The sequence below is a fragment of the Sinocyclocheilus rhinocerous genome, unplaced genomic scaffold (genome assembly GCF_001515625.1).
Source record: "Sinocyclocheilus rhinocerous isolate Xijiao unplaced genomic scaffold, SAMN03320098_v1.1 scaffold1893, whole genome shotgun sequence".
NCBI lineage: Eukaryota > Metazoa > Chordata > Actinopteri > Cypriniformes > Cyprinidae > Sinocyclocheilus > Sinocyclocheilus rhinocerous.
Window position 1 is genome coordinate 401,490 of NW_015654502.1, and position 12,010 is coordinate 413,499.

The following is a 12,010-nucleotide window of genomic DNA, read 5'->3' on the forward strand; positions in this document are numbered from 1 at the left end:
AACATTAATGCCTTGAATTTAATGCGAGCAGCTACTGGTAGCCAGTGCAAATTGATGAACAGAGGTGTGACATGATAAAACATTAAATAAACTTCTGAGCCGTAGTGTAGAACAGGCAAAGATGGAAGAGGATGGAAAGATTTGCTTAAAATACAGTTTTAATGAAAATCTGTGGCCTTAAAGGGGTCATATGATGCGATTTCAATTTTTCCTTTCTTACACCAAATACACAAATAATGTTCTTTTTAGCAGCATCATATGACCCCTTTAATATTTTTAGAATGTAGAAATTGTTATAAAAGTAATAAAGCGCCAAGGCTGCGCTATATCAGGTACTTCACTGCGTACCACAATGTATGATGGCCCTCATGCCCTAAATTACGTAATAAGGTTTAATTACAGTAAAACTAATATTAACATATTTAGTATTATACCTTATTTATAATACGTTTCAGGCAAGAAAAGAGACGGCTGTACCTGTGTTGAGTGTGTAGCTGGCCTCTTTGCTCATGTTGAGCAGCCTGATGGTGATGCTGTAGCGTCCTCCAGGCTCCAGGCCCTTCAGCGTGTACTCCACTGTGTTGTTTTGAGTTGTCACCTTATAGTCCTGCTCCGTTTTACGAACTGTATCTCTCACGTGCACTGCATATGTCTGATATATACACACACAGAGATGCTTGAAACACCCCATCTGACATATAAGTAATGGTTTTATAATAAAAAATGGACTTTACTATGTGGTCATACCAAAGGACTGCTGGGAGAATCGTATGGCGGCTGCCACTTCAGAGTGGCCTGTGTCTTATCCACTTGCACCTTGTGCAGATTTCGAGGTGGAAGTCGCTCGTTGGGGATCATCTTCACTGCGGCGTAGTCCGATGGAGGCCCGAGGTATGGAGTAATCACCCTCACCTGAAAAACAAACATAATCGCTTCATCATGGTGCCAAAGCGTATCTCTAAAGTGAAGAGTAGGAGGGTGGACACTAACCAGGAAGAGGTACTGCTTGTCGCTGTCAATGATCACAATCAGACTGGTGGAGGTGGTGTTCACCCTGTGAGGTCTGCGGTACAGATCCAGGAAGGATGTGGCGTAGAACACTCCATACATCTACGACAACATAGCCATGTTACAATGACGTCTTGCCAGACACTTTTCAACTTAAAGGTCAGGTAAATTTCAGCAAAATGTTGTGGGTCCATTGTATAGTTTCAATTATGTAATGATGTATGAAGCACAACAAACACAGTCGTCACCTTCAAATCAAGATGCTTTCGCTTGGTCAACACTGCAAATTTGCGTGATTAAACCCGATGCGAAATCTGCATAGAGTAATATTTCGCCCTCCCAAAAAATTCCCAAACGCATGGATTCCTATTGAAATTACTGGATTTCACCAGCAAAATTTTGTCGAACAATGGTACATGTGACTGCACCTTTAGCTTATAAAAATAAATGCTTTACTTGATCTCATCTTATAGTATTCATTTTCTTTTACTTTCACACTTGTAAATACACAAGCGCAAAGTTTGTATGAATTCAAAGCAAATTTTTGTAAAAGGCTAGTTTATTTCTAAAAGTGAGCAACTTAATAGCCTCACTTTTCTTGTGACCAACTTAAACACAAGCGAAATTTGCATGGGGAAATTTTTTATTGCTGTCACACGTGAATTGCTACTGAAATTACTCGCCTGTGAAATTTTGCCAAGCAATGATAAACATGATCGCACTTTAGGCATTTATGAGTTAAAGCCTGTTCAGGAACAATAACAAGAACAATAAAGATAACTATAATGATAACTTTATTAGCAATCACACCAACACACAATAACATTCTGTATTATAAGCGCAGGCTGCAGTAATGTCGTCTGCAGATTTAAATGCTCAAGCAAAGTGATTCCAACGATATCGTTCCTCTGTCATTGTTGTTATAGTTGTGATATGGACTCTGCTATTCTTTTACATTTAAAACTATATCTTTATTATTATAGTCCTTTGTTTGAATGGGCCTTTAGTCTCACCTCAGCTTGAGGGCCGGTCCAGTTGCACTCTACAGCGGTCTGGTTGAGCGCCCGGGCCTTCAGTGATGGCTGGGCAGGTCTGGTGCCTTTGGTCTGCTTGCGGAACAGAGCAGTAGGACTGTCTCCATCATCTGTGTGAGCCCACACCGCCACCTCATACACCGTCCCTGCTGTCAGGTTAGAGGCTGAACAGAAAACATCACACGTATTTTATATCGCTCCACAAAATGCTGACGGGATGTTTGATGACTGTGAAGTGTTTTACCTTTCAATGTACCAGAAACCGTGTAATTCCAGCTCTCCTTCACATGTTCATCAAATACCCACGAAATGATAACTACATAGTGCTTCACCTGACAGAGAGAGATCAGTATTATATTTAAATTAGGAGGTCATAAACGTAACCCACACACAGGAAAAAAGCAAACTGACTGACCTGGACTTTATAATCACTGGTGATGGACAAAATCATGGAGTCTTCTGTGATGCTGGTGATCTCAACAGCAGGAGGAGAGAGAGCTGGAAGACACATTATTAAAGAGTCATGAGACACTAGAGCAGTTTGTTGTCCAAAGTTTGTTTATGTAATCTATAAAACATTTGAGGGTAAAACTTCCAGCAAAACATCTGTATCATAATAAATAGTTACCAGACTACTCTTGAAAAGATTACTGAAAAGATTTTAAAGATTTTAATATATTCAGCAATAAAAGTATTTGGTTTCTATTTCAAATAACTGCTCTGTGTTTGAACTGTCTATTCATCAAACAATTCTGAAAAATGTATCATGGTTGCCATAAAAACATTAAAGGTGCTGTATGTAGGATTGACACAGAGTGGTTGAACTAGGTATTGCAGTCCAAATTCAAAATATTGGAGAGGGTTTTTTTCACCAGGTACACGCAGGTTGCCAGACTGACGACACCAACAGGAACCAGCGCACTTGATGATGAATGAAATGATATATGCTCTGTTTCCCGCCAACTGGCAACCCTGGGTGCCGAAATACAATTGGGTAAACTGGCAGTGGGCGGGTTTCACAAACCAAAACAGAGACCGACATTCCGGGGCCCGTTCTTCGTACGTCGCTAACTCAGTTAGCTGGATTTGATTGTTGATGATTTGGCATGATCTTGGATTGTTTGGTTCTTCGAAGCTCATCCTGGAGTTGCTGTCATAGCAACAGGTCCATAAACTTAAACCTGCTCGGGAGCAGGCTTATTTAATGTAAACAGGATTAGATTGATGCAGATAACATGATCTTGACCCTTAAGAAATTTTAATTAATGCTGTCACGTAACAAATCTGTTCAAATATAAAATTAAATGAATTGCTAATTAGCATGTTTCTTAAATATTTGCAAACATATTATGGCATTTTTATGCTTTAGTAGAGTCAAAAACTTACATACAGCACCTTTAAGCAAACTGTTTTCAACACTGATAATAAGAAATGTTTCTTCAGCAGCAAGAAAAAAAAATCTTACCAACCCCAAACTGAATGGTAGTGTATACACATGTTTCATATCACATGTTAAAATCCTTTTTTTTAATTGAATGTTACTATCCATTATTTTTAATGTCTATTTATAAGACTGAATGGCCTTATACTATGAGAAGGCCCTGCCTCATAATTATTCATGATACCACATTACTTTTCCAGTGATATTACAGATACAAATTGATCTGTTTATATTTATGCTGAAAAGGAAGTTTAAACCACACTCAATAGGTTTCAAACATCCTGTAAGATAAAATACTTGAGCGTAAATGTCCAGCAGGGGGAGTTAGCGCTCCTCTGTGAATATGTCATTTGCTTTTAAATAATTTTGATACCTTTTTGAGGAATAATGGATTTAATTTCTGTCCAGTTTCCCACGCCTCTGCTTGTGACAGCAGCCACCTGACAAATAACAGATGAAGAAAGGTTAGATGAAGCTATGATCCCTAGAAGCGTATGTGAAGCAACTTCATGCAGGTTTTTAGAGTGTCTCACCCTGAATCTGTAGAGCGAGCTGGGCTGCAGGTTCTTCACTTCTGCATTAGTGCTGGTGCTACGCTGGGAAAACCACTCCGCGCTGTCCTTTTCACTGTACTCCACCTGCACAACACACACACACGAACTGGTTAGATATAAGTACGTGTTGATAAATGCTATGAAGTACTGAAGGCTTCTCACTCACAATATACTCCCTGATGAGTCCATGTGCTTTATCAGGAGGGTTCCAGGAACACAGTACTGTCCCGTCTTCAGCGTTGTCAGAGCTCAGCTGCAGATTCTGCGGAGGGTCCGGTACTGCCACACAAACACAGTCGTCAGCATATCTCTTCCATGTAAATCTGAGTTGTTCCATAAATCATTTTAGTGACTGTGCTGCCAAGACAGACTTACATCCTTCTGGTGTGCGTAGTGTGAGAACTTCATTGGTCCTGTGCTGTTTGCTGAGACACTGAGTCTGAACCTTTACCTGGTAGGTGGTGTCCGGCATCAACACGGTCAGAACGGCAATGCCCTTATTGCTGTTTGTGTCCATGGACGTCCACTGCTGGACACCCACCTGCCTGGAAAATCCATACAGCTTTACGTTACAGACTCGTGTGTACCCGAGACATTTACTGTTGTGTGTAGATCATGGGTTACTTATACACAGTATATATCTAGTATGGCAGATTAATTATAAAACAAATTAAATGTTTTGCTGTCAGCTGTCAGCCCTCCTATGTCCTATTTATTTTTATTTTACATATATTTTTTATTTTATGTCCTATTCTATTTTTCTTTTATAAAATAAAAAAACTATAAAAATGAAAAATTAAACAAAATTAAATAAAAGAACAACTAAATAAATAAAAAACAAACAAAAAAAATGGTTAATCGGTCTGTGATTTTTTTTTTATTCAAAGTAAAAAAAAAAGCTTAAAAAAAAACAAATAAAACACAACAAAAACAAAACAAAAGATAATAATAATAAAGGTTAAGTGGTCTGTGATTTTTGGTACAAAGTTGAAGTGGTCCATCACATACATGCATTAATATAATATAATATAATATAATATAATATAATATAATATAATTAATATAATATAATATAATATAATATAATGTAATATGAATAAAGTTTAAGTGGTCTATGAATTTTTTTATTATTATTTAAAGTGGTCTACCACCTGAGAAAGCTTAAAAAAAAAAAAAAATTAAACCAAAACAAATCAAAACAAAAAATAATAAAAGTTAAGTGGTCTGTGATTTTTTTTTTGTCACAGTTCAAGTGGTCCACCACCTGAAAAAGCTTAGAAAACACAAGTGTAGATAAATGTGAAGCCTGAATGAATACCTGAAGTAGATGACAAAAGAGCAGGTGGATGCAGGCATATTTTTGGGCCTTGACCAGGTAAGCGTCACAGCACCAGAAAAGTTGGCGCTCCACTGTAGATTTTGAATCTTGTAGACCAGCAAATCCACTGAGAAAAGGAAAAACAGGGTGAATCACTAAGAAAAGTTAGACTGCCGGCTTACTGTGGTATAATACTGTACTTGCTGCAGTCAGATTTCAACAGCAGATACACCACAAACATCTCTCAGTGTCTCACCAGTGCAGTTGTCCTCGTCACTTCGGTCAGAACAGTCTATGAAGCCATCACACCTCTCGCTGTTCAGCACACAGGCCTCGCCGTCCGCACAGAGAGTACCATTCACACAGAGCAACGGACCATGAGTGGCTGGAAAAAAAGGAAGTTCAAAAAGAAAAGCTTGTTAACTTACATTTACAGGTATGTGAAGATGTGAAGAAGATTAGCCACACCAGCCACACACAAGTATATACAGTATAATGTTTCTTTTACTTGACAGTTTTGATGAAAATGGTAATAAAGAGTGGTTAAATCTTTTTTTTTTCTTTTCATTTTTTTACTGTGTATGACTGTCTTATAGGCACTTACGACAGTTGTCCTCATCAGACCCATCCTGGCAGTGAGGATGTCCATCACAGCGCTTCCAATCAGCAATACAGACTGGAGGTTTCAGGCACAGGAACTGATCTTTAGTACAGCGGCCCGATGGAGGAAGAGTTGCCACTGGAGTCACTGAGCCTTTGACTAAAGAATGACAGAAACAGCATAAACAAAAATGATAAGGCATAAAAAGACACACGGTTATAAACATTTTTAAATGTATTTAAAATAAAATAAAATGTGTAAAATAAAAATAAAAATAAATACATAAAAATAGTATGGAAACAATTGACATTCACTTATTTATTCATATTTTCATTCTATTTTTTAATGTTGTCATTATTAAAGGGGTCATATGATGCAATTTCAATTTTTCCTTTCTCTTTGGAGTGTTACAAGCTCTTGGTGCATAAAGAAGATCTGTAAAGTTGCAAAGACTAAAGTCTCAAATCCAAAGAGATATTCTTTATAAAAGTTAAGAGTCAGCCACGCCTACCTAAAACGTCTCATTCTAACACGCCCCCTTTTTAGCAGCATCATATGAGCCCTTTAAGGGACAACACTCAATAGTATTGTCTGAAAACTGTGAAAATGAACTGTGGTGCTCTGGGACTGTCATGTCACACACTGAGCCCGTCTGAGCTGAAAAGCATGAATTTGCATGCATGAACATGAATGTCGAATGTCACACATAATTAAAAAAATTATTTAATTTGATTAAGCTTAATTTATTGATGCAAGAAAAGTTTATTGTTTGCAGCTAAAAAAAACATATTATGAATATGTAAAACCGATATAATAAATAGACATTTTTTAAATGTACATTTTTTTATATAATATTTCGTGATGCAAAATTTTATAAATGGCTGCTTTATCTCTTTCACAGGCCATCTGTTTGACACCCCTAGTATTGGCTAGGAAATGAGCAGAGGAAGCACCTGTGGGACAGCCCACTTCATCGCTGCCATCAGGACAATCAGCGTAGCCATCGCAGACCCAGGTGTTCACAATACACGCGCCAGAACCACAGCGGAAACGATTAGGAGCACAGGTAGCTGGACCCGGAGCAGGTGTGTGAGGAGCTCCCCCACCTGAACACAGACACAACAGAATTCATTGTAATTAATCCACTGAGCATTATCTTTTGTCAGCACTCTACAGTACAAACAAGGATAATAGATGCTGACTGGCCAAGAACACAGTGTTGATTTGTGTACCTGAGCATTGAGATTCATCAGACCAGTCACCGCAGTCATTTTCCCCATCACACTTCCACCAGGCGGGCACACAACGGCCGTTCTTACACTCATACTGAAAGTAATGCGAGCAGCCTGGCTCATCGGTCGGAGACGCTGAAACAGAGAGCACACAACTCATTAGCAAACAAGCACAAAAACAAGATAAACAGCACTTTCTCAAAGCCGTCCCAAGTATGACTGGACTGGACCTTATTTATTGAATGCTCTGACTAGAAGTCTGTAGTCTTGCATAGCCAAAATTCAGTCTAACAAGAACAAACGAAGTTAAAGTTCCTGCTCACCACAGTTGGCCTCATCAGAGTAGTCGCCACAGTCGTCCATGCCGTCACACTTCCACTCCAGGGTCACACACATTCCATTGGAACACTGGAAGCTGTAGCCATCACATGTTTTCTCAAACTCAGGGTTCGTTGCTGTGGAGGAGCAGGAGAACTAATCAAATTACAAAACACTGCACTTGTGCTCTACCCAAGGTCCACAATTAGGACTGTCAAATTAGGATGATTAAAAAATGTAATTAAATTAATTACACAATATGCCGATTAATTAAATTAAGTTAAAAGTGCATATCAATTTTTGCAGAGAAGCTATTATGAATAAATTATGACACTATGAAATACATACAATACATTATTGTAGCAGACGACTATAGCATATGAGAAAAAAGAGAAGCAATAGACTGCAAAAAGTGGTGAATATATAATTTGCTTTATTTTTAAACACAGAAATGTAATAATACATCAAATTTATTTCAATTTCTTTATTATGAGTAAGGTTTTTTTTTAAAATAAATTAATACTAAATAAGAGAAAACAAATACTAAATAAGTGTTTTAATTTATACTAAATAAATAATAAATATTAAATTGATCAAACATGAAAGTTGTTACAATTTGTTACAAATGTTACAAAAGATTTTGATTTCTAATGAATACTGTTCTTTTGAACTTACTATTCATTAAAGTATCTTGGAAAAAATCTATCACGGTTTTCACAAAATTTTTAGGCAGCACAGCTGTTTGCAATGTTGATAATAATAAGAAATGTTTCTTGAGCATCAAATCAACTTATTAGATTGATTTCTGAAGGATCATGTGACACTGGAGTAATGGCTGCTGAAAATTCAGCTTTGCCATCACGGAAATAAATGACATTTTACAATACAGTAAAATAGAAAACAATTATTTTAAAGTTTTATAATATTTCACAATATATATATATATATATTTTTTTATCAAATAAATGCAGCACTGGTGAGAATAAGAGACTTCTTTCTAAAATTATCATATAACCAAACTTCTGAATATATTTACATTAGATTTAATAATTTGTTAAGGAACATATTAAGGAATTAACATTAAATTAAATAAGGAATTAACATTAAAGGAGCATAATTAAATGTGCACACTTACATATACATTTTTTATTTATAAATATAATTAATTGCACTTAATTTACCTGGACGGTCCTAGTCAGAAACACATAACGACCTTTTGGCTAAATCCTCCTGTGAATGTTTTTTAATGTTTTCACATTTCAGTAAGCAAATTTGTGGGACTCACAGCAGCCAGCATACGTCGGGTCCTCGTCAGATCCATCGGTGCAGTGCCGGGTACCATCACACACCAGAGACTGGAACAGACACTGTGCTCGGTTTCTGCACACAAACTCCATATAGTGTGCACAGAGTGGACCTGCAAGAACAGATCCTTTTTATTTCTCGAGTTCCAATTGTAACACAACAAACAACAATTCCACTTATGTATACTTGTGTAAGAAAGCAATACCGCAGTTTTGCTCATCAGCGCCTCCTGGACAGTCCTCCACACCATTGCAGTGAGCACTAGCGGGCAGACAGGTGCCATTAGAGCACAAGAAGCCGTTGCACTTTTCTCTACCTGAAGGACAAAACCAAAAGTTACACAAAATTATGCATGAGTGAGCAACGTGATTAAGAGGATCTGATGCTGATGCATTTGGTCTTCCACAGAAAAAAAGAAAATCCAATGGTTTAGGATGACATGAGGGTGAGTAAGGCAGTGTTTGAGACTGACCACACTGGGTAGGGTCCTCGTCGGAGCCATCCTGGCAGTCGTCATCTCCATCACACACCCAGCGCTGAGGAATGCAGTGACCCGTGTGACACTGGAAACTACTGCTCTCGCACGTGTGGTGACCCACTTTATGTGACAGAACGAGGAAGAGAGAGACACTGAGGATGTAGATGTGATGTATTTCACTGCATATTTCTCGCACCTGTGTGTAAATGAGTCTCTTTTCTCTCACCAGTACAGTTGGTCTCGTCTGACCAGTCCCTGCAGTCGTTGTCCCCATCGCAGCGCCATGCGTCCCGAATACACACACCTCTTGCACAGGTGAACTCTCCTGGGCCACACTTGTGAGACTCTAAAAGAAAGCAGATACAATACGAGCACTGCATTTATGCTAGTTTAACTGAACAACTAAAAACAAACAGAATATAGCTTAAAAAAAGGCAATTTTTTTTCAATCCAAGGAAGTGCCTATCAACCAAACCCTCTGCTGCCAAACAGATGCAAAAGGTAAATCTTGTAAAAAAATAATTAAGGCATGTTTGACACTGTTTTCAATAAATGAACAAAAAATATATATTTATTAACTAATGGTATTTATATACAGCAATATAATAATTTATACATATAAACAACATTAATAAAAAAATTACTATCTTCTCATTTCTTCCATGAACATACACCACAGATTTCCCTGAATATTTTTAAGTGTTCAGAGATGAATCATTTGATCAGATTTGAACTGTTTCACTGAAAGGAACACTTTTAACTGATTCATACAAACGAAGTGAAACCTAATGCAATTTTTAAGTTTAATTCAGAGCAGTGCTATTTTAGAATTATTTATATACTATCGTTGTATTTATTAATATTTTTAATTATATTTTATATTTTCATTTTAGTTTTAGCAATTTTGTCATGTGCTTTTGACATTTTTTTTATTATTATTATTTTTATATATTTTTTATTTTATAATTTCAATTCAGTTTTGGTTTATTTTTATCTCAGTTTTAGTCAGTTTAGCACTTCAACTTCAACTTATTTTATTTCAGTTAGTTGCCAAGGCCAAAAATGAATGAAATTAATATTTTTTAACAGTTTTAGTTAACAATAACAACACTAATTCAGAGAAACTATTAAAATCAAAAGTCAACTTTTTATTTGCATTTGGGGCATGATCTTTAAACTGGTCTGTAATTTGTTCTTTAGGAAAGATTAATTAAAATGTTGGCTAACACTTTATTTTAAGGTGTCCTTGTTACACATGTACTTACTATTATAATAACAAATAATTATGCATAATTACATGCAAGTAACCCTAAGCCAAACCCTAATCCTAACCCTAACACATAGTAAGTACATGTAGTTAATTAATATTACTCAGTACTTAAATGTATAATTACACTGTAACAAGGACACCTTCAAATAAAGTGTAACCAAATATTGTGATACTGCTTAATTTTATATCACTCACAAAATCATCTCAGATATATAGTGAATATTTGACATATAGCTCTAAACACAAACACATACCACAATGCTCCTCGTCGCTGTTATCACCACAGTCATCCTCATGGTCACACTTGAAGGCCAGTGGAATGCAGGAACCTGAGGCCACGCAACGGAACTGGACCGCAGGGTCACAGGAAGTGGTGGCTGCAGAGAGAGAAAGATATGAAACACAGAACATACACATTTCTGCAATTTTATATGAGACCGGGCTGGTGACGTGACTCACGGCAATCCTGTTCATCACTCATGTCGCCGCAGTCGTTGTCACTGTCACACTTCCAGATGCTGCTGATGCATTTCCCATTAGCGCAGCGGTGCTGGTTTGGCAGGCAGGTGTGTTCTGATGGGCAGAAAGTGTCAATAAAAGCAAAAATACATTTAAACTTCATAAAAACGTTTAAGCAGCATTTAGAGCTTTTGATATCTGACACTTTTGCATCTGTCAGACCTGTTTTAACGCATGTATTATTGCGGAGCTGGTATCCACTGGGACACTGACACTGATGCTCTCCTGAGGGTAGGATGGTGGTGGAAACTCCATCAGGGCAAACACAGTGATGCTTGTTTCCAGGCTGGGGAAGACACAGAAGACTGCATGGCTGATCCACACAAGCATTCTGACCTACAGGAGAGAAAAAAAATCTTTAAAAAAACTATTCCTGTATCCCATGTAATCCAGTGGGGCCACTGTGCAAAGCTGAGCCCATGAAATCAATATGGTAATTTTGTAATTTTTTATTTTATTTTAGGATATAGTTTTAGTTTCAATTCAGTTTGAATTATTTTAGTACTTCAAATTAAACTAAATAAAAATTATGATGCCTTGGCAGCTAGCAACAATAAAAAAAACATTAAGTTTAAGTTATATTTTATTTCAGTTGGTGTTTATTTTATTTAAAGTATTAAAACAGTTTTTTATGGGTTTTAGTTTTAGTTAATGATAATAACCCTGTTGCAAATTATTGTCCAATAAAATGCAAGAACTACAAAGATAATGTAAATTGATATATTTAGAAACAACAACTAATAATAATAATAATAATAATAATGAAAATAAATTATAAAATTAGTATAAAATTAGTCTTTTTAATTATTTAAAATATTCATTTATTTTGCGTTCAAAAACAACAGGAGCTGACAAGTGAGATTTTGTGGGACTGTTACATAAAGCAAAGGCAACTGGCCATTTATATATAAAAAAATAAAAAAGCCCTGCCA

At 36.7% G+C, this 12,010-nt stretch overlaps 1 protein-coding gene across 1 annotated transcript in view; it reads right to left on the minus strand.

Moving 5' to 3' along the window:
- Positions 1-12,010, minus strand: part of LOC107717255 (sortilin-related receptor-like) — a 67,082-nt gene that overhangs the window by 4,684 nt on the left and 50,388 nt on the right. The window contains exons 22-44 of the mRNA XM_016523938.1: positions 11,241-11,414; positions 11,019-11,132; positions 10,814-10,936; positions 9,516-9,635; positions 9,284-9,409; positions 9,017-9,127; positions 8,792-8,923; positions 7,512-7,643; positions 7,189-7,323; positions 6,910-7,062; positions 5,960-6,115; positions 5,612-5,740; positions 5,356-5,482; positions 4,413-4,582; positions 4,204-4,316; positions 4,017-4,121; positions 3,857-3,923; positions 2,458-2,540; positions 2,287-2,374; positions 2,022-2,206; positions 991-1,110; positions 748-912; positions 478-652 (exon numbers count right to left, since the gene is read on the minus strand). Coding sequence (XP_016379424.1) covers positions 478-652; positions 748-912; positions 991-1,110; positions 2,022-2,206; positions 2,287-2,374; positions 2,458-2,540; positions 3,857-3,923; positions 4,017-4,121; positions 4,204-4,316; positions 4,413-4,582; positions 5,356-5,482; positions 5,612-5,740; positions 5,960-6,115; positions 6,910-7,062; positions 7,189-7,323; positions 7,512-7,643; positions 8,792-8,923; positions 9,017-9,127; positions 9,284-9,409; positions 9,516-9,635; positions 10,814-10,936; positions 11,019-11,132; positions 11,241-11,414 — 3,003 coding nt within the window. The remainder of the gene's footprint in view (positions 1-477; positions 653-747; positions 913-990; positions 1,111-2,021; positions 2,207-2,286; positions 2,375-2,457; positions 2,541-3,856; positions 3,924-4,016; positions 4,122-4,203; positions 4,317-4,412; positions 4,583-5,355; positions 5,483-5,611; positions 5,741-5,959; positions 6,116-6,909; positions 7,063-7,188; positions 7,324-7,511; positions 7,644-8,791; positions 8,924-9,016; positions 9,128-9,283; positions 9,410-9,515; positions 9,636-10,813; positions 10,937-11,018; positions 11,133-11,240; positions 11,415-12,010) is intronic.